Here is a 23,348-nt window from a genome sequence, read left to right on the forward strand (position 1 = left end):
TGGAGCAGATGCAGCACAAACGATTGACCCTCTCCCTTTGGCAGTTTAGCTTTGACTGCACAAAACAGCCAATAAAGTGGAAAGGGCTGGGCAGATGATTATGGAAATTTGCTTGACGCTGTATAGTTTTATGGGTCTGAGATGAAGGAGGAAGTGTTTGCTTAAGAATTAAATTGCTTGCTTGCTTTTTCCTGCTGCCTGCTCTTGAGGATGACAAATTTTCAGAAGTTATAGAGTAAAAGAATGGCCTATGTATTAGCCAGACATAGCTTGGACTGGAGGCTGTTAACTCATCTTCTAGTGACTGAAGCTGGAGTGTGTAGCTATGGAGGTCATTATCTGATCTGTCCAGAAATTCTCTGAAAATACTTGACTGAAGTCTCTGTAGAGGTTCTGACAAGGCTTGTTCTCACTAGTTTGCTGATTATCTTGGTCTGCATTGTGGTTCGTACCTCATACTTCTAATAAAAAGCAAATTATTTCTCACCTCTGCTGCTGCTCTCATTGTACAGTAATTGTTCACTTGTGGCAATTGTTTCCCTCTGGGCCCATGCATTGCAGAGTCTCAGTGACTCTCCTCCCCTGCTTTTTTCCCACAAAAAGCATGTAGTTGTCTAGGCCTTCCCCCATGCTTTTCTTGAGGCACTTCTGCAGGTATATTGGCAAAATCTTCCTTTAATCCTGGTTGCCTCTTCAGCTTCTCCTTTCCATCCTCTCCACAGTGCCATGTTAGTCTTGGGACACCTCACAGTGTCGAAGTTGACATATCTTAAGGATCACCTTGGAATTTTGGTATCTTTGACCTTTGTGTGTAGAGTGGCAATCTTAGGAGTTTGATCAGACAGCTTTTATAGCAGATTAGCAATACTGCAAACCAAGATCATACAGAAACACATTTGCTTTTCATGCAGTTTAGACAGAATGTGTTTGTCAGCTGTCTTCACTTTGCTGGGGGCTTTTGCTGGGTTTTTGTTTGTTTTGGGTGGGACAGGATGGGGGTTTTTTGTTTCTTTTTTTGTTGTTGTTTTTGGGGTTTTTTTGTTGTCATTGTTTTCTTTTTTGATTTAGCTTTTTTTTTTTTTTAAATCTCATTCTCTTCCCACACAACTATTTCTTCCACCACTCTAAAATAGCTCCCAGGGACCAGACTGTTTTGGGCCTGGGGACCCTTCCCTGTTTCCTTGCTCAGGCTGACCTGTTTGTTCTGCAGTAATTGTGTTTTGATAAGAGAAGGCAATAGATCATACGGGTATGTAACTATTATTGGCCTGTGATATATGAGACCTAGTTTCTAGCTCTGGCTCCAGTGAACTCTTGTACATTTTTTTTTATTAGTCAGGGATTGGATGAAGCACATAAACAGGGATGCCAGTCTGAGTCGCTCTCTCCCTAGTGCGTTTGTGTTGGAGTGACTATTCTCACTTAGCACTGGTAATTTACTCAATTTGCTTCAAACTGTCATGGACTCAAGCAATAAGTTCTGAATCAGATCAATTTGGACACAACAGCAAAGTGTAAAAATAATAGAAGCTAGCATTGTGCTCTGAGAGCAGTCACAAAAAAAATGCCAGCTACTGGAAATGCAGTAATCCAATCTCATTCAGCCCCTCTTGTTGACAGAGCATCATTGCAAGCATACTTCTTGGTTTGGATCTTTTAAATCTTGGGCTTGGTCTGTCTGTCCCAAGTTACTGTGCCTCTAGATTTAAAGTCCTTTTCTTGACACCTGAAAATAACCAGAAAACCTATGCTGAGACCAAAAATGAGGCAGCTTTTTCTCACCTGAAAAGACTTCCAGTGCTAAAAGTTTTCCCAGTTGCTCTGTGCTCTGCCAAATATGTTTTATCCAGATGCTGTTTTTCTAACCGTGTGTTTAAATCGGTGGTATCAAGTATTTCCTTATGACATGCCAGCTTTTTACCTCAGCATATAGATAAAAGTGCTGCAGGATGTTGGCTGCAGGTAGATTTTCAAGATGGTGGGACATCCTGATTGAAACAGCAGAACAATAGCTGCAGTTTAGTGATGGATAAAACACAGAGGAAAAATATCCTTAGAAATGCTTGGAGATTATCTAATGGAATATTTTATGTTTAAATTATGATGCACGGGACTTACACTATTTCAGTAAACTTTCAGTACCTGAGTTCAGAACTCAAAATGCCAGTTTTCCTGCCCAATCTTAGTAAACTCTACTGGAAGCCTCAGAGCTGATGCTGCCAGGGCTCCCAGCTCCTGCCTTTCCTGCCGTCTTCTGAGCTGACCATTTTAAACTTGGAAACTTCCAGACCCTGAACACATCACCACACTGAGTCCCAGTGATGTTGGCAATACTAGAAGCACTGCTGTATGACTTGTGTTTGCTGCCCAGTGGCTTTATGCTTAACAGCAGCTGCAAAATGGACTGGATTCTGATGAATTTCCTAGTTGAGGCTGGTCGGTAGTTAGTAGCAGTATTATAATCTCAGCATTTTTCAGAATTTCCCACATCCTCATTTCTTTGGAAATACTACACTGCAGCCTGAAAATGTTCAGGTTGTAAATAATTTTGTGTTTCAAATTTCTTCCCAGGTTAAGAGAACTCATTTCTAGCAAAAGCTATCTTTTTACCAGCCTTTTTCTGATGTGTCAGAATGGACCACAAATGGAAAAAAGATACCAGGTTTTATAAACCGCCAGACCTGATCCAGTGCTGTGCTTAGTTTGGAAAGCATATAGACCTTTAACTTGCATGATATGAAGTGCATGCCCAAGACTAATGTGAGAACGTGTGGCAGTAAGAACAAGCAGCATAGGCATTCAGAGCATTTTTGAGCCTGCCAAGTATTGATTGGTAACGGAAGGGAATGAGTGGAAAAGCATTTCAGTTTGGCACCCATATGTGATTCTGGTACTGTCACAGTGAATTAGCAGGACTTTCTTTTCCCTGTAGCCAATCCCAGGCTTTTGTCATTGCAGTATTGCCTTTGCTCATATCAACTTGTTAAAAGACAAAAGTGGAAGAAAACCTAAATAAATTCCCAGAGCTTTTGCCCCCAAAAAGCCTGATTATGTTATGCTGCTGTCCTCTGAATGGAGGCTGAACAGTACTAACGTAGCATAAATGTTGCAGGGGATTCAAGCTACAATTACTCATTTTGCACAGTCACTTAATCCACTAATGGGGAGAAATGGGACAACAGTTTAAGAAGGCAAGAGAACTGTCAGAGATTATTAAATCTGTTGGGATCATTCGGTTTAGTAGTCTGTCTTGACCCAAGTACATGCTTCAGCTAATGCAACAGACTTAATGCCTCCGTTAATTAGAGCAAGAAGAGATGGGTCATCATTAGCAACTAGAAATTCAGAATTGTATTTCATCTGGAAGGCAGTGTCTTCAACAGGGCTTATTTGTTGCCACTGCAGGATCATCTGTGAGTCACAAGTGGTACATTGGACTGACTCATTTGTGTGATTTAGCAGAAGCTTTTTAATACATGCTCACTGTTCCATATGAATAGTTTTTCTAAATAGTTGCCCAGCTAAGAAAAAGGCACAATATTGGACAACCTTGTGCAGTTAATATTACTGCTCTTATTTACAAGATGTTGGTGATTTATTTATTGTTGTGCAGTTCACAGTTCAGGTTACTTTTGATTGTAGATGTGAAATGTCTTTGTCATATCTATGAAAGTGAAGAAAGGAAAGCCAAGCAAGCATGCAAAGCATCAATAATTGGCATCTTCAAAAGATACAAGACCCAGTCTAATACCATTCAACACATATACTCACAGAATACTTTTACAAGGGTTTCACAGATCCAAAATCATATTCAGTCCTGCATATTGCCAATAGCATGAATGAAAATGATACGCCACAGACTTAGTGTTTTTGAAAATACTATGAAATTTCTAAATCCTCTTCAAAGAGTACTGATAAGTAAATGAAGATGCAGTTACAAAGGAAATTAGCCGCAATCTAAACTCCCATTACCAGGTACTGTGAAGTGGGAATTGAAATAATATAAAGGATGTGATGTAGCTGAGTCATTTCATATGCTCTTATGCAGATCAGCAGTCAGGGAAGTGTGACTTGAGAAGACCAAAGTATTGAAGTGTGGCAAGAGAATGCTTGAGAGAAACTGTATAAATGAATGGATGCTCATCAAGCAGGATTTGGGTGCCTGTGGTTGGCTAGTTAGATATGTGATGCTGAAAACCTCCTCAGGGACACCACCAAAGAGGGAAGGAAAGTTGCAGTGCTTCAGCAAGAACTGTTTGGAGAAACTGTCTCTCAGAAATATGCCCAGACACCAGCAGGGGTTTAAGGCACTTCTAACAATCACAAGAAAAGAAAGAGATTCAGAGGTGTCAAAAAGATAGCCATTCTCAGTGTGGATGGGAATCTCCTTAAACAAGTATACTTGGGAGTTTAATTTGCCAAATTAATCAAATTCAAAAGTTCTCAAAAGTGCTCATGTCCATGATATCTGATGGATTGTGAGCTAACTAGAACTGAAGAGACCTGTGGTTTGTCTTCACATGGTTGTCTGGCTTCAGCAGAGTGCCTTTTATCTCCATGAAGCTGTTGTGAGCTTTTCACAAAAGAATGGGTCATCTGGTCCAACCTCCCTGCTCAGGCAGATTCATCCCAAAGCACATGGCACACGATTGCATACACACAGTTGTGGAATATTTCCAGTGAGGGGGATTCCACAGCCTCTCTAGGCAACCTGTTCCAGTGCTCAATCAGCTCCACATTTAAGAAGTTCTATCTCATATTCAGGTGGAACTTCCTGTGAATCCATTTCTGCCCATTGCCTCATGTCTCGATGCTTGAAACCACTGAGAAGAGCCTGGCTTCAACCTCTTGATGCCCTCCATCTCTGCTTTTTGAAGAGTGAGGAAAAAGATGTAGCCATTCTTCACTCCCTCTTGCTGGTGTGCCTGGGCAATTAAGCTGTTGTAGGCTCAGAGGAAATATTTTCTCAGGAGACTGTGTTTATCAGCCTTTGGAAATTGGATCCATCTCAGATTTTCTCCACCTTAGTCTTACTTTAAACAAGCAGTCATGGTAGAAGGTTCCTGAGAAGGACCAATCTGATGGCAGTTTCTCTGAAGTAACACTACATCAGCTCAGTAGACCTCACTGGAGAAGCCTGGATTCTTCCCACTTTGTGTCTACATGCTCTTTTATCTATGAAGATGTTCCAATTTCTGCACTGTTCTTTCTCTTTGCTCCTTCCTTCTGATGCAGGTTCTTCCAACAGTAACATTCCCTCTTCACACATGGCCATGTGCCTTTTCCTTTCTGCTGTGTTCTGTGCTGTCTGGTCCTCATGTGACAAACACAAGTTCTTGTTAGGTCAAGACTATCAAGACTGGCTGCTGCTTCCTATACCACTCTAATCTGTATTTTGCTGGTGGTGTAAAGGCCTTTATCAGTTGCAGTGTTTACCATCAGGCAAATAGTGCTCTTCCCATCCTATAGGTAGCATAATGTGTGCTACTTATAGAATGGACATAGTGGATGGATTATAATAATAAAGGTTATGAGCATAAGGTTTGTTATTATATAAAATAAAAATTACCAAAACCACTTCCTCTCTGCGAGCACCATGTCTCCGGACAGCTGTCATGAGGAGAGACCTTATAGGTGCAAGAAAGAGAGACCCTTAAATCTTTCCGTGCTACATAATAGATGTCTGAGGTTCTGAGTATTGAAGTAATGTGTGGTGGTGTCAAGAGTGTTAAGGAAATTGTCTGCTGTATGTGCAGCTGATGGTCTGAAGGGGCAAAAAGGACTTAATGTTTTAGACACATGCTTTTAATGGAAGCTGACCATTTGAAAGGCTAATTCTCCTCTCTTGTACACTCTGCTTGGATATAATCCCATCCAGCCTGCCCCTGCAAGTTCCATTCAAACCTGTTGTCCCACTTGCCTTCTTTCAGACCCTGCCTTTTTTTTGGCCTCCCTAGCAGAGCTCACATAAACCGCTGGCCCCTCAGGGGAAAGATAGCCAGTAAGTCTTGAAGTGAGCAAGAATGTGGTATGAGTCCCTAAACACTGGGGAACCAAGGAAAATATTTTCTAGTGCCCAACTCCAGTGGAAGCTGGTTTGAGAAGTAAATGCCTACACTATCTTTGGGAAGTAGTCCTTCAGCAAAAAGATGAAGGCAGTTGTCTGGCAGAAAAAGGTTTGCTTTGTAGGTGCTGGAGAAGCAGATGTCCTGCAGGTATTTGTGCTCCAGTTAATTACTTAAATTAATGTACTTTGTATTTGACTTAATGAAGGACATAATGAAGGACAGCTAGCAACAGTGCTTGTCCTGAGGTAGTATCCAGTGCCCACACAAATACTGCCTTTTGCCAGCTGCTGCAGAGGCAGTAAATCGGTCAATGGATGTCAAAGTTCATTTTCCAGGGGGAAATAGTGATTTTACTCAAAAGTTGAGTGTGCCTTCCTTAATAAGGAATGCTTATCAGCATGGGATTTCATCTCTGTCACTCCCTTCCATGTGCTGATGTACCCTTCTTTCTAAAAGCCACCAAGCTTCACTGGATCAATGAGGCCTGATCAATTGTTTTTGCCTCTGAATCATCCATATGGGGTTGTTAGCTGAGCTGCTGGCAGAAAATGAGTGGCAGCTTTCTGTCTGTTTACTGTAAAGAAAGCGAAGCAAGCTACAGGAGGGGACGGGCTGCACAATATTTACTGTCAATACAGCCAGAGAGAGAGAGGAGATAAAAGGAGAAGGGAGCAGGGGCTGCAGACTGCAGCCCTAGTCAATGACCTGAGTGTAAAAATACCCACGCATTTTCAGATGGAAAGAGAGTGGGTTAGTCAACAAGGAATAACTGAGAGCATTTAAGAAAGGGTGTAGTGAAGGTCTGGTGAGGCAGAGACGTACTAGTGGCATGCAGAGAATAATGCTGTGTATGAATGTACTGAAGCTGCACAGCAATCTGAAAAGCACTTCCAGATTTGCCCTGAGACAAAGCAATTGCTGGGATATTTTTGTGTATTCCTGCTTGCAAGATCCACCATTTAAAAGTAGTAAGATGAATAATAGCAATTGAATTGGAGAATAATAGTGTAGCTAATTTTCCGAATGAGCTGGATGTCACCATTGTTGCTCAGAGCAGAAAAAGAAAATTATTGAAAATAGGCATACTTCCTTGCTTCTCTCTCCTCTTATTCATCCACAGAGGTATTAGGTGACCTGAGCTTCACAGGGCAAGAAGGCTCTGAGCAGCTCTCTCTGAGTGTTCCTCTACTTCCAGAGGCAGGTGAACAAGTGAAGAGTGAATTTACACTTTAAAGAGCAGCAAAGACCATCTTGCCATGAAACCATTCACAGATGAAGATGTAGAAATCTACATCCAGAGCAAGGTAAGACTTTATCTGACCAGATTTTCTGTCTCCCACACTAGGTGTTGATTCTGAAGGGTGCCAAATTTGACAGTTAGTTGCTCGCCTGCTGTCTTCACTTCTGAGACAAGATTGGGTGAAGTTTCATGAGAACTGTATTTCTAATGAGATTTCTAGGTTTCTGTTGCAGAGCTTTATCTGCTGGTAGCCTAATTTTTCAAGGTGCTTGTCCTCTCCTTCTAGGTATCCTGAATTTTTGTTCCTGATCTGGAATCCCAGATGTGAGACTATCTGTAATTGCCAGCATTTAAATCTAAGGAAAGGTCCTTGCCTCTCTCCCTGTTTGGTGGTCTTGGCTTGACCGAAACAGGACAGATACCAGGCATTGTCTCTAAGAAAGATTCATGTAGGAACTGCAGAGACAGACTGATATTGTTAGAATTCAGTCATCAGTCTGTCACCTCATCTTAGGATACTTCTCTACATACCATGATTAAAATAACATGTCTCATTAGCACATGCAGACTGGAATCTCATTTTCTAAGATATTCCAGCACTCAATTTTTTCTCCCATTATGAAATGAAATAAAACAGAATAAAATCCTCTGTAAAACGATACTGTTTAATAAAAGCTCTAAGTGAGCCATAATATTTTTTGAAGCTGACATGTTTCATGGCAGTACTTAGCTAGATCTTGTTTTACGGTCTGCTTTCCCCAACAAAAAGCAAGATACCAAAGTGACAAATAATTTCAAAATCAGAAAGTGTAAGGCTTTATTTTCCATAAAGGATTACCTGTTCTAGTACAATGAAGGGGCTGGTAAGAAATTGTCTCTGCGGAAACGTTTTGGTGGCAAGTATGAAAGTTCTCACAGAAATATGCTTTCTTCAGGCGTGCAGTGTTGTGCACAGGAAAATGATTCCATGAGAATCTGTTCAGTGAGCTATAACAGTGAATGCTTCTCTTAAGATTTAAAAAGCAAAGTTACAAAAGGAGGGAACAGAGGGAAGCCATGCACAGGAAGATACTCATATGACAGCCATAGGTACAAGGAACAGAAGCAGACTGTAGTTAAGTGAGGCTCATAGTTGCTGGTAATTTAGGTTATACTGAAAGTCAGTTTTCTAGCAGCCCTCCAGCTCTGGTAGACTCTTAGTTTCTGCCTGCTCCCAAGCCTCTTGTCCAAGTGATGCTGCCTAACCTTCAGGCAGTTCAGGGCAGTTCTTGTCAAATGCTGGCTGTTTTTGAAAATAGGTCCACCACCTGGTGCAATGAATCTCAATAATACCAGAGATTTCATCCTTAAGCCTCTCATCAAAGGAAAAATTTGAATGCATATGGAATGCGGCTGGGTAAATAAGAAAAAACCCAAATGTTCTTAACAGTTCCTAATAAATCCCAATCCTGCTTCCTTCCCCCTTAATAAAACCTTAATTGACATTGTTATTCAGGTTTTGTGCATTTGTTTTGGCACAATTCCCCAAGTTAAGACCTGGTAAGAGGAATGCCAGACCGAAATGACTGTCCAACAAAGACCTTACAATGTCTCTTCTCCTAGTCTGTCTGTGCTGGTACTAGAAGTATCTGATGCCTTGGCTCTTCAGACTCATGTTCTGTTTTCTGGTTTTTTTGCCCTCTCTTTTATAGGAAGGTTATATTTTCCAACAGGATGATTAGGGAGTTAATTATGGTTAGCTAATTGTAGTGAGCACTCTCTGTCAGTCACATGCCCATTGTTCTTCTATCCTTGCTCCAGTGATGGGGAGTACACACTGAAAGTGGTGTTTAATGGTACTCCCTCAGCTGTTTTTTTGAGTGTGTACTCTTATAAAGAATTCATGACAACTGCTGTAGCCTAGTCAGTAGTTGATGAAATGAGGCCAGGCTGGGTTGAATTATTCTCCCTGGATACTGGAGGTGGCAAAAAATGTTTCCAGCAGGTGCTCCTTAGAGAGAGCAGAGCATGAGCAATGCATACAGAGGGCCCTCTAGGTCTCTGTTTGAGCTGACCCACTGTGAGATTGTATATTTTTTATACTTTTCCATTTTAAAAAGACTATTTTTTTTGTCTAAAAGCTCTTAGAGATGGACAACTTTCTTTGCCACTCACCATTCGCTTGCTGGAGAAACCATTAGGTATCTTGTTGAGCAAGACAAGCTTACTGGACTGTTCTAAAGGGTTGTTCTGGATGAACAAAAATAAGGTGGAGAAAATAGCTACACTATAGTACACCTAAAATCTTTCAGTGTTTTGGGGTTTTTTAAGTACATGTAAGTAGTTAAAACAACTCTTAGAGAAAAAGACTAATTGGAATGAGGAGGATGGTGAATTACTAGGGAAATTAAAGGTCATTATATAAACAACAAGGACTAGGTGGAGTTAAGATAGCAAAGAAACAGGATGTCAAGGGTGGATGAGAACCCAGTGAAGGGAATATGATGCTGCTGTCTGACATATTTCCCACTTCCAAAGCTATTCAGGCTTAGTAAAAGTACTGTTTACTTCATTGTCTGAAGGAGGAATGTATTCAAACTCTGCTTATCTTCAAGTTCAGTACTAGTCAATTGCTGTTCACTGGTCAGTGAATGTGAGGCAAGCCCTAATCCACTTTAGAGCATTGAATGGTTTCTTGTTATGAAGAAGTGAATCTATTTGACCCCTTCCAAGGCCTGGGGACACATTTCAACACACTTGAGTGTTTTTTGGCTGATAGTTCAACATTTGACATAAAGGTATCAAAAAAGACTTTTGAAAAAGTACTTGTCAATTATATTTTTTTAAAGAGAAAAGAGCATTGTTTGGATGATGAGTAAACAGGACACAGGAATTTTAGAAAGCCATAGGCTCATTTGGGTTGGAATGCCCTTTTAAAGATCATATAGTGCAATTTCCGTGCCATGGACTGTGACACCTTCTACTAGACTGGGCTCAAAGCTCCATCCAGCCTAGCCTTGAATACTTGCAGCAATGGGGCATCCACAGCTTCTCTGGGCAACCTGTGGAAGGGCCTCACCACCCTCACAGTACAGAATTTTTTACTTGCTTTTGCTTCCTTTTGGTGTTTGATAATAACAAAAGACTGTAGCAATTATGTTTGACTGTGGCGATTATGCTTTATCATTCACTTTAGCCAAGTGATGAACTCTGTTTCTGGTTTCTTTTTTTCTTGCCTGCAAACAGTAAGATTTAGTAGAATATGGTGAGGAAAAAGAAGAATCAAGAAGAAAGCAAAAGCTGCAACCAAATGAGATGAAGGATAGGATCCAAAAAAGAACAGTAGACAGTCTTAATATTTCACTTTGCATAAGTAGTACTGGTTGTATAAGGAATGACAAATATGTTCATGAACTTCATTAACAGTAGCTGAATCTCCTCACTTTGGTAAATGTGTAAGGATATTTGGGAAACATTAAATGTCCTTTACATGGTTCCTTCATGTCCCTCCTGTTGAATCTCCTTGTTCAGATTGTGACAGTCCCTTTATGCTCCCTTCATTTTTAGTCATAAGTGAATCTTCAGGTTCATCTTATATTTTTCTGAGTTGTCCACTCCTCACCTCAGTCTTTCTAAGACTCAAACATTTCACTGAAATAATTTTCAATAATTCATTATACTACTACTTCTTGAATTGAAGAACCACCCTTTAAGCCACATAAACATCTACTTCCCAATGGGACCAGCTTTGGAAAGATGCTTTCTCACTATCTAGGAGTAGAGTCTCATCTGTACTTCAGCCATAAAGAGAGTGTAGATACATTCAGAGTATAAGGTAGGCATCTAAATGATGCCACATACATCTACCACCTGACTAATGGACAGATCTGTAACTCTTGATGTCCTGTCAGTTCTTGGAATGAAACGTATTCTGGCTTTGAGAATGGCTACCACATGCAGGGGAGTAACTGGTATTCTGCATCAAATGGATAAAGAATTGGGACTGTAGCTGTAGTTGATAACAAATTTATCTGTGTTATGAACTCCTTTCCTTCCATCCAAAGGTGTTGGCATGGAAATATCAATTAATGCTCAATAGTCTTGAATATTGACCCTTTGGTGTTCACAGCTCTGTCTCATGGTAAATTGGTTGCAATACACAGGGAAAAATTTTTATTCCCAGTGCAGCACAGATGCAAATGCTTCAGGATGCTTTAAGTTAATTTGTCTGCTTCCCACTGGACACAAAGACTGCAATTACCTGTAACTTGAAGTATCTTTCCTGGAACTGACAGGTGGAACGGCGGCATTACCTGGTTTCCAAAGCAGTGGAGGAGGTGCAGAAAATCATTCAGCAGCTGACTGCAGAAATCAGCTACAAGGCAGTGCGATTTCAGGCTATCTCCAACTCTGGCATTCACAATGAGAACATTAAGGTATGAACAAGAGCTCTAATGCACTCTCTGGCAGCCTGTAGGCAACCAGAAAGTGATTTCTCCATTATGTAAGTGTTTGTATGGGCAGGTGCCTCACTCAAAACACCATAGCGATATATTGACACTTCACTGTGGAGTTCTAGTGACTGGGTCATTGGCACTCACTCATGGACATCTCACAGCCAGAGGAGCATCAAAGAGAGATGGGTAAATCAGGCAGAGCATCTTCTTAGAGCTGCTGTGTTTACAAAGAGCACCTATCGCCAGAGCTGTCAATCCACAAGCAGGAAACAAAGCTCTTTGGGAGACAGAAAGAAAAACTTATGCAGCAATAATGTAAGAAAAAATGCTCATGCCTTCATGAGCTGTGACTCATATTTTTCACAGGTGCAAAAGCTGTCAACTCACTAGAAAAAAAGATAGAAAAATTAGAAGTCCCTCTGCTATGAACATTAGAAAGCTCCTTCCGAAAAAGCTATTCTTTTGTTTTTTTCTTTGTCATGGACTGGAATTTCTTTTTTATTGGGAAAAAAAATGCTTATTAGTGGGAGAAGTGAAATACCTCCCCATTTTAGACCTTCAGATGTGAAAATAATAATGCCCTGTCCCAGCTGTGACAGTAGAAGGCTGATTATTTCTTGTGACTCCATTAAACAAAAGTAACTAACTAGTAAAGACACAAACAATCACAGCAATGACAACTTCAGATGAAAACAATATTTTTCCTCTGAACTAGTAGAAATACTAATGTCAACTGTTATCCTAAACCACAGCCATTTACAGATCAAAACACAGCAAATATGTAAAAGCATGAGGCAACTTTTGCAGCTCTTTGGGACTGAAAGGGAAGAAGTCTTTGTATGAAGCTGCTGGAAGGTTATGGAGGTGGAGGCAAAATATAATCACCAAGTCTGAAATGTGACTATTGGCCTGGGGACAAAGACATCCAGATTCATAGCTTTTCTGGAATTTTTTGTATCCCAGAGCATGTGGTCTTGCCAATAAGTATGGCCACAGTGACGTAAAGCAGGGCCACATCCTGGTCCACAAGTTCCTTAGTGCCAGAGTCTGCCAGCCACCTCTTGTGCTGGAACAAATCTGCTTGGCTAATGAGGTCTGACAGGACCAGGGTCAGGATGAAATTGGTGCTCTGGAAAGCAAAGCAGAACAAAACCACCAAGGCAATCAATTATGAGCAGGAACTTGGTGTTATAGTATGCAGATCTGAACAAGTTCTGCTTGAAAAAATCCTCAAAATTATTTTCTTAAAAGCGGCAGATCTGTTGTTCATGCTTAACTGAACCCAGTGGTACAAATCTGTGGACGTAACACTAGGAGGACCTGACTAACTGTTCTGTATGTATGAGATATGAAAGAATGGGTCGGTGAGAAATTATTTTGGTTTGTGCTGTCTACTTCCAAAAATTGGAAACTTTAATACCATTGCTGACATACTTCAACATAGAGGACACTTGTGTCCGAGGAAAGTCAATATATTCACTATTCTATGTTTAATTTTGCAACATCTTTTTTTTCTGTCAGTTAAATCTACAGTGATTTTTCAGAACTTTCAGCTTCTGGCTAAAATGAATCAATTTAACATGGTGAGGGATCTATATCTTGAGAAACCTCAAGCTCCCTTCTAAATATGAAGGGCTGAGTGGAGAATAGTTAAGAAAAGTCTTTAGATACTCAGTGTTTTCCAGTGACCCCTGTAGCAAAAAGTCATGTTTTAATGAAAAACCTGAATTAAAATTCAGATTAATGATACAGATTATTTAATTTTTAGAAGTTCTAAGTGGTTTTTTTTTTATTGTGGCTTACCATTTTTGGAGCTGTCAACGGTGCAGGGCTGATGCAAAAGCTGTGGAGGCTTCAGTAAAGTTATAATGAAGAGGTCTAGACTAATCACTGGTACTGCACTGCCCAATGGCATTGCTAAGTGTTTAATCAAGGTGGGGGCAATGGGGGGGATTTTCCTTTTACAAACTCTGAGCATCTAAAGAAGCTTGCAGCTTTGCTCTTTGAATGAATGACCTAGCACATACTTTCTCCCTGTTCTGTGTACTTCTTGTTTTCCTTTCTGCTTCTCTCAGGATCAACCAGCTTTACTGGCCAAGTGGTCAGCTATGCTTCGGAGGAAGCGCCCATTCCACCCATCCATCCAGGTACAAAGCCTTCCTGGTGCCTGAGAATCCCTGTGCTTGCTTCCTCCTCACATACCCTCTTCTCCAGATGACTTCAACCAGCAGACTGATCCTTTCATGACTGTTTTGTTCTCTGCACAAGAGACCTGCTCTTTTTTTTTTCTCTCAAAGCATAATAATTTTCTTTCTAACCTAATGCTTCTGCCTCCCTGGAACAGCCAAGCCAGGTTCACAAGAATTAGGTTGTATTTAATTTGCCCAGTGTACTCTAGACAGGATTTTAATACAGCAGAACTGGCCACAAGTTTGACACCCCAGAACTGGAGACTCTTGGTCAAGCCTGTGACTTTCTGGGGCCCACAGCCTGCACATAGTGTGTGAGACCATCGTGTGGCAGAGCACAGGTGGGACTGGGGTTTGTTTAGGCCAAAAAGACACCAACTGCCTAGCTTTACAGTGCTATTTCCAGCCTTGTGTATTCTGTTGTTTTCTGGTAAGCCCTAGGTGGAGGACCCTTGTGACTTGCCTTTGCAGGCACTCACATAACTTGTGCAGCTCTTCCCTTTACGATCTATTGGATGCTAGTGCATACAATACAACATTTTGGTATGGTGGGGAATGGTTGTTTACCTGCAAATGTGGCTGAGGCAGTGAGAAGAGCAGTAACTGCATGACAGCCATTGTATTTTTTCCTTATGGAGCCTACTATGTTTATGAACAGCCCACAGGATTTCTCAGCCCCACCAAACCTGATGTGTGCAGGTCAGCTTGATCTGCAGTGTCATCCTTTCAGCATCCTCCTGCCTTTATGGTTTATATTTGACAAAAGAGCAGCTTCCTGGTGTTTTCGTTGCTATTTCTGTTCTTCTGGCTGGCCATCTTTTGTTTTCCAAATCAGAGAAGACCAGCTGCTCCCTGTGAGAGAGAGAGAGAGAGAGAGAGAGAGAGAGAGAGAGAGAGAGAGAGACAGGAGGTGAGCGTAGCAAGGCAGCCCCTGTCCTATGGTCCCTGAGTGAGATAGACACAAGGAGGGCAGCTGGGTCAGCCAAGAGTCTGGATCCTCAGGAAAGTCTGCGGCTAAGTCCAGTCTGAGGTCAAGCCATTCTCCCACTCACTGGAGCCCAGGGCTAACCTGAAATGGGTGTCCCAGACCCATGGGCAGAAGGTGTGGGTAGAAGTTCCAGAAAGACTTCTTAGGGACAATAAAGCCTGTTAGTGCCCTCAGGACCCTGGCACCTCTGTGGTAATACTTTAAATCAGCTGAGCTGAGCTGAGCTGAGCTGAGGAAGGCTACTAGAGTGTTTTGGATTATTATAGGAGAGTGACAAGTGTGTTTTGTTCACCATGGATGTAACCACCTCACAGCAGTAGCTGTCACTTCACATCCTGCTCATGCCACAGCTTCACCTTACTAATGCCAGTGTAAGTTAGGCTTGGTAGCAAGTGGACTTGAAAAGCTTCTAAGCCAACATGGTAAATATCTGAAGGAATTTGAACACCCCTTCTGGAGCCACAACTGCCAGATGCTTCCAAAGCACTTTGACATGTCTGGCTATGCCCAGGGCCAGACAGATAGTGTTTTGTGGTGTTTGAGTCATCTTATTCTTTCCTTGCAAATACTGTCTCAGAATTGGCTTTTATTGGAAAATGGTTGTTCCCCAAGTGAGACAAATTAACTGGCTTGCAAACAAGCCTGTTTAAGGCTTCCTTGTCCATTGGTTGCTGCCTCCATCCTTACACTGTTTCTGTCATGCTTATCAGGACATGCAGTTCCATGCATGACAGCTTACCAAGACCTGGATTTATTTCTGAGGGTGACACTGCCTCTGTAGGTTCAGGCCTATTTGCCTTATGTCTCTGTCCCTTTAAAGGCCTGTCAAGCAGAGTGAAACACTTGTAAAATTAATGGGTCATAGCCTTATTTTGCTAATGTCTGTAGTGGACTTTGAAAGAGATCAGGAAGGTGCATTTTTTGCCATAGTTATTACTAGTATTGGACTCTGGGCTTATCTCAAGTAACAGTTCTGAGATAACAACTAGCACTATTTGGGTTTCCCTTCACTGGATCTCAAAACATATTCTTTCATGTGTTCCTGCTCCTTGGAAGCTTCTGGTTATTATACCTCATGCAATTGCAGACTTGAAATATCAAGAAAAGGGGGAAAGCATGGCAAGTGTGGTGGCAAATCAGCCAGTGAGCTCTTATCTTCTAAGAGCTTCACATCAGACACCTAAGATAATTTCCTCGTAGTCTGCATGCCTCCAAAGTAACTCTTAGACAGGTCCTGGCTGTGTTCAGTTAGTCCCATCATACCGTGGTTTCTCCTTCTTTTCAAAGCCCCCAGTTTTACCTAGTACTTCCTCAACCCTGTTTTCCTTACTTTAGTTCATGGATCTGCCCTTGTCTCCTCTCTCAACCTCTGTGAACTCTCCTAGGTCTTAGCACCCAGCCAATTCCTCATCACAGTTCCTCTGCGTGGCCTGACCGGTTACAGGGAATCCCAGGTACGTCACTGGCGCTATTACACCGTGAATGGAGCCAAGCTCCTCTCCTCCGTGCGGGACCCTGAGGAATTGCATCAGTGGCTGGAGGTGGAACAGTTCTCAAAAAGCCTTCAGCAGTGGCATGAAGAGGATGTGAACATCGAAGGTGATCTGGTTCCAGCGAAAGTCCTTGTTGTCTTCCGGGAGCTGGTGGAGAAGTCGATCGTCTCCTGTAACCTTTCCAGTGAGTTTGGTGGGGACAGGTGTAAGGGAAACCATCACGCTCACAAAGTGTTTGGCTTATGTGGTCAGAAGCTGAGCAAAACCCTTCAAAACCAGGAAGCCTTCAAGCGACTGCAATGATGTAAACAGACCTGCACTGAAGATAGAATTCAGTAGTTCTTGGGCTCTTTGTACTCAAGATGTTACTCCTTTCTTAGGAATTTGGGTAGGGTCTCCAACAACATCACCCTCACAGTTCAACTAAGCGGCCATCCAGATTTTTAGAACATTTAGGAGTTTGTTTGGGAAAAAAAAAAATCTTTCTCTAATACAGCACCTGCAGTATGTTTAGATTATCAAGGAAGGTAGTATAAGAAAATTGGATACCAGAAAGATGCATAAGTCTGAGGAGAATATGTTTGAAGATATTTATAGGGCAGATAATACTCTGGGAAAACCTTAGCTGCCCTCAGCTTTCCACCATGGAATGGTGGGAACTATGTAGAATTCCTACTGAAGCAAAGTATGTTGGACAAGTGCTCTTTCCCCAGTGTCCAGGCTACTCCTGTGGTGTCTCTTCCCATAGCATGTTTCCGGGATTACTTTATTCATCAGTAGCCTAATGGGTCTTCTGTATTTCTGAGCAATAGAAGCTATTTCCACTCAACTGATCTCACATGTTAAAGTCAAGTTCTGCTAGATAATGGCATTTTTTTCAGGAATTACTTGTTATTATAGGAATGGAAAGGTGGATAGGAATGAAATTTCACCACAGAGGTTCAAAAGAAGGGCCAGCTGGAACAGCCTTGCTTCTGAGGCTTTACTTATGTGGAAGTTATTGTGTTGGGCAGCAGTCACATCAAGGTATTGAGTGAAAGTTGAGTGTTGCAGGAAAGGTACTTGCTAGGACCCCAGAGAGTGATGTTTGGGTTGATGATTCTGATGCCCTTTTTGTAAGGTCCACTGGAAGGAAATGAGCTAAGATGAAGTCAGGAGAAGCAATGGCCATTTTTATTTGTTTCTCTGAAGAATGGGCTTCCCTTCATCCCCACAGTATGGCTAAAGTTACAGAAAAACTTCAGTGATTTTTTTGCTTCACTGTTTTTTTAATTCTTTCAGAACCAGCAAAATCAGTTTTTGAGGTGTCTCACTTTTCATTAGTGGAAAAATAGGTATAAGCATTGCCAATGCTTTTGGAAATCCCATGAACATACTTACATGCTGATACAGTGGTTGCTCTAATATTTTTCAGCTGCTAGGGTTCCTTGTAGGGAGCTTGGAAACAACAGTTCCTGTTTTGATGCTAGGCTTGGCTCAGCAAGGAAATAGCACATAGATTTTCTGAAGTTTATGAAGTTCTTCTTGGGATGGACTCTACTCTTTGCAAGATAATTCACCTCATGAATTGCTCCTTGACCCATGCCAATCAAAATGAGGTGGTAACACACTGCTCTTTAAACTGCTTCTGTTCATCTGGACAGGCTTTCACTTCAGTGGGTCAGAGGATGAACACACAATTGGCTCAGATGGCAGAGCTGAAGGGACAGTTATCCTGCCAGAGTGACTGGGACAGAAACTTCTTCTATGAACTCAACTGGACCTACAGGAAACATCCCACAAAGTCCATTAGTTGCAGCTTTCCTTTCCTGTACTCTTAGAGTGTGTTATTCCTGGAGAGGACCCACTCTTCTTTCACACTGAGGAAATTTCTTTCTTCCAAATTATCTTGGAACTAACTCTTCTTAACACTCAGCATTTGCAGTGATGTAGCAGTTAGCCTTTTCTGTGTGACTGCTCTGCACAACAGACTATAAATCCTGGTATGGTCTTCTGTACAAGTGCATCTCCAGAAACAAACCTTACAGATACCCCACAAAACATTCTGAATGACTGGCAGTGGTAAGTGTGATCTGCAAGGGTCTGATCTCAGGTTCTCTGAAGGAAGAAGAACATCTTTAGATAGGATGTGTTCATCTGGTCCTCTCCAATAGTGAGGAGATCTCCTTGTAGCATACCATTAGAAATGTTAGGTTGCACCAGTTATCTAGCTTTATTTTTAAGAAGCTGATCCCAGGGTTTAAGAGGACCAACAAAGGAGGGGAAAAGTGTGAAAATTGAGTGTAAAGTTAAGAACTTTGTTCTTTCATCTTTCTGTTCTCATCCCCCAGGATAGACTTACATAGATTTAGGTTTCTCTTATATTCTTCGTGTGTTACTGAAGAGAAAGTGTTAAGATAGACGAATAGAACTGCAGGGTCCTTGACACCCTCTTACTTGGCTTGTGAAAAAGGACCTTTTATTTATATTTTCTTCTCTTCTTCTTTCACAGGTAAAGTGACAGTGCTGGAGAGTTTCAGCTCAGTGATCCGGTTGGCTGTGGAGACGTCAGAATCCCAGGTAGAGGTGGAGCTGGTCCCTACTGTGGAGATTCCAACTTGCTGGCCCGAGAAAGCTCGGTGGCCTCGTTGCCTTAAGCGCTGGCCTTCTAAGGAAAAAGTGCAATGCATCAAGGTAAACAGTGTAAAAAACGCCCTTAACTCTGGAATGGAATTTTCCTCTCAGGTGTCTGATGGCGTTTTCCCAAAGGAAGAACTGCATGGTGATGGCAGCAGGGTTAGAATATGTATTCTCTAAAAGAGTGAAGCAGTGCTTCAAAATATTCTGTAAGATTTTATTTGGATTTTATTTCCCCTCCCTTACAGCGGTGAATTCTATAAAAAAATCTGAGTTAACTTTTTATTGTGTGATGTTGATGTGCATCATTCTTGTTCTGCCTCATGTATGACTTCAGCAAATGCACTTCTGTCTTTCAGTTTTCCCTCCAGCTCAATCCCATCTTTCCATGGCTAGATTCTGGCACTTCATCTGAGCCCCAGCTGTCATGTTCCTGCAGGTCCCATTCCACCTTCCAGTCCTGCTCCCCTTTAATGCACAACCTGCTCCACAGGAAATTGATTGCAGAGCTGCACCTCTGCTTTAGTGGCACTGCTGGTACTGTGCCTTATGGCTCTAGAACAGGATCTCTCTGCAGTAGCTGATACCAGAACACAAGGAAACAATGCAAAATGCATTGTTTCAACTAAGAATTAAGATGGGAGCACACCTCATGTTTGCTGCCTTTGCTAACCATGTATAGAATAGGTTTCAAGAGATGTCACACATGCTTTTGTAACCTCTCTGTGCATTGCTGGGAGAAGTTTGCCTCTGAACTGCTGTCACGCTTCCCTTGTTGTTCACAGTCGCTGGGTTTTGACCTCCTGGCCCGCTCTAATTATCACTGGCAGCTGTGCTTCTCCCGTGCTGAGCACATCCTCATGGAGGGACTTGATGAAGATGGTGGCTGTCGCATGAAGTGCTTCAGGGTCATGAGGCAGATGAAGGAAGACGTCTGGTGTGCTGGAAATAAGCCTGTCATCACAGCTTATCACCTTCAGGTAGGCATCACCCTGATACCAACATACAGCCGTGGGATCTGTTGCAGTGGCTTCCATCCAGTAATGTCAGAATGTTCTTGTGTAAATCAGTGTAGCATCTGTATAACTTCTAAGGTAAGTGTCAAAACTGCCCTACCTTTTCATTGCTTTATGGTGGCAAGGAGTTCACTAAATTTGTGTTCCAAACTTCAATAAGAAACTAAGGCCTGTAGGAACATTATGATTGCAGCAACATAAATAGAGCCTTTGCTCTGTTTTGGCTTCACATTGTAATGTTGTCTGTAATCCACACTTACTTCCTGCTTCTTGACTGTCCCAGCCGTCTATATCCATCTGTCTCTCTGGTGGAAGATAGGTGCCTTTTTTCTTTGTGGATATGCACCTAACAAAACTGTCGCAAGTGAGCATTATTAACGAATTAGGTGCAAACTACAGTTCTGGTGGTGTTTCACCTGGGGTAGGAAGGGAAGAAAGGGTTAAAGGGGTGGTGGCATCCATCCTCCCTGCACCTATTTCAGGCTTCAAAATGGTTTCAAACAAGATTTATGAAGAAGAGAGAGAAGACTCTGCTGTGACTGTGTCCCCACCTCTGACAGCTGCAGACACCGATGGGCCACAGACAACACCATTTGTTAGATTATAGATGAAAAATCCAGCTTTCTGGGACTCCATCCTCCTGGAGTAGCCAGAGAGAGGCTGTATTTTCTCACCTTGAAGCCTCAAGCCATTAGGTTCCTACAGTAGTTACTGACTGATCTTTTGGTGTCCAAAACCAGATGTAATGCTAAGATTTCTCCTAAAGAAAAAGCTGGTGACCATCAAATGCTGTTACAGTCATGGCACTACTGTAAGTAAAGATGGAATTAAAAAAAAAAATGGTGAGGCTGATTATAGCTTATCTGAATGCAAAACTCCTCAGTGCCTGTAAGAACAACCTGGTGGGAAAAGTGTCATATGTAAGACAAAGTGGAAAACTGTTTAACCATTAGGAACAATGCTTTTCCCCTGGCTGAAGGAGCAGATGTGCAAGAAGTGCTGTTGCACGGACTCTTGATCAAAGTAAGGAACTATTTAGAAGCGCTTCAGTTCTTTACTGTAATTGTACTTCCAGCTTTTACAGCAAGAGGGGATTGGTTTACCAGATAGAAAGAATTTTTCAAAATTACTTACATTAAAAAGAAAAACAGGAAAAAAAAGAAAAATGAGATAAACAGTCAGTGGGTAAACCACCAGTGAAACAGAGGCTTAGTGGTGGGTTTCTTCACATTCTCAGGTTCCCCCTGTCAGAGGTACCCAACAATCAGGATTAGACAAGATCCTCTGTGGCAGAGGAAATCTGCATCCCAGAAGCTCTGAAAGCCAGAGATGACCACATAACTGCCCTTTTGCTTACCTGCATAGGAATGAAATTCAAGACCTGGAATTTCAAAAATATCTAGGTACATTCTGAAAGCCAACTCTATGCTGTTGGTAGAGAGCTGGCAGTTAGGGACATAAATGCTGGGGATAAATTAACTGTTTGGGCACCTGACTGAAAAAGCAGCACTGTTTTCCTTGCCTCCAGAAATTTTCATTGCAACTGCTGCCTGCTGAAGTAATTCTAGTGTGTCAGAAGGTAACTGCTTTGCAAGTCTTCAAGGAGCAGCTCTCAGTTATAGCTTGAATTCCTCACTATGGCTTTGTTCCCTGGTGACATTCAAGAAAAGGCTTTATGGTTACTGCAGCTGTGGACAATATATTTTTCACATTTGAAAAACTATTTGTGAGAAATTTGTCAGCAGTACAACTATAGATTAAATTCTACCTCTGTAGAAACAGACAAGTTGAAGGCTATGGTTCTGCCACCTCTCACAGTGTCTGTGAGTCTCTATTTGGGTAGCTGAATTTGCAAAATAAAATTGGTATTCAGAGAACTTAGCAGAACTGTTGAACACAGAATAGGTGATTTCATATTTTAAAAAGTTATTTCAGGCTAACCAAGGCAACCAATATGACGTTTTTGGTACAGTAGGTCTAAGTTCCTTGAGAAAATTATTCTCAGTTATGGGAGGGTCTGAGAAAATGCAGCATGGGCAGTGTAAAAATAATACTGTAAGAGCAATAATCATATGCATTTTGTTATTTTAACTATGTATTTCTCAAATGTTAAATTACAAAAAATAATTTTGGAGGAATATAACATGAGACAAGCCATAAGTATCACATGTCAGAAAAAAAACAGGCAGCATTCGACCAGAAAGCAAGCCTTGCACCTGCAATAGCTTCTTGGGATCTCAAAATGTTTATGATGCAGATCTTTGTGTATCTTCAGCACAAATACAGCTGAAGCTTACAGATAATTATGTTGATCTCATTATGCTCTGTCCCTCCTTGCATCTACTGACTTCTACCCTTGCAAAATAGGTCATTTTCTACAGCCTAAAATGCCTGGCATTTCTACAGAGGCTCCTGCTGGAGAATGGCAAATAGGCCAAGGTTATTTTAGCAAGATCATTTTCCTTGGGCTCCTGGCTCAGTCAGTGGAGAGTGGCTCCTCTGGGGAGAGATCCTAACCAGACACCTCCGAGCTGCTCTCCCTGGTCCCCAGGGGAGATTTTAGTTGGGATCCCTCCATTGCAGAAATGTTAACACAGGGAGAAAGCAGTGCAAGTCTCTGTGATTTCCAAGGCTGTCAGCCATTTACCAGCACTAAAAGTGCCTTAGTAAGCTGTGTGAGCCCTCCACAGAACCTCTAACACATCTTCTCTCCCATCTGCTTCTTGCAGACAGTGCTATTCTGGACGTGTGAAAAATACCCACGCACCAAGGATTGGCGCTGCTTCCCTGAAGCCTTTCTGAGGCTGGTACAGAAGCTGCACAAGTGTGTAAGCCAGCACTTCCTCAAGCATTACTTTCTCAAGAACACCAATCTGCTCAAATATGCCAACACCAGTGACCTGGACCTAGTGGCCAGCAAGCTCACAGTCTTCTTGGAGAAACCTGTTTTCTGCCTGGACTAAGGCAGGCGTAGGTCTTGCTCCAGCCCTAAGTCAATTCCCCAGCTTCTCTCCCCACCTGTGGTTGCTGTCCATGTCCTTCCAGTAGATGTTGCAGCTGGCTCTGTGAGACAGTTGGCACATGCAGCGCAAAAAAAAAGTGTCAAGCTGGCAGCGGTGGGCGGTGAAAACTGATGGGAGGTATCACTTGATGCCCAGCTGATCTAATTTGCTTTCAACAGTGACAGCCTGCCTGGAAGCTACAGCTAGTGAAACGCAACTTTCTGAGTCAGTCAGAGCAGGCAACTGCCTTGTTCTGTGTCTCCAGTCTTGTGGCACCGAAGCTGAAAGACAGCAAAGGAG

General features: G+C 42.0%; 1 protein-coding gene across 1 annotated transcript; it reads left to right on the plus strand.

The window, feature by feature from the left end:
• The first annotated feature begins 7,324 nt into the window (after window positions 1-7,324).
• Window positions 7,325-23,009, plus strand: MAB21L3 (mab-21 like 3). The gene is made up of 6 exons (XM_062512860.1): window positions 7,325-7,372; window positions 11,583-11,723; window positions 16,307-16,598; window positions 18,906-19,087; window positions 19,816-20,010; window positions 22,776-23,009. The coding sequence occupies exons 1-6, from the start codon at window positions 7,325-7,327 to the stop codon at window positions 23,007-23,009; spliced, it is 1,092 nt and encodes a 363-aa protein (XP_062368844.1).
• Window positions 23,010-23,348: the final 339 nt, after the last annotated feature.

This window comes from Cinclus cinclus, chromosome 2 (assembly GCF_963662255.1).
Source record: "Cinclus cinclus chromosome 2, bCinCin1.1, whole genome shotgun sequence".
Taxonomy (NCBI): domain Eukaryota; kingdom Metazoa; phylum Chordata; class Aves; order Passeriformes; family Cinclidae; genus Cinclus; species Cinclus cinclus.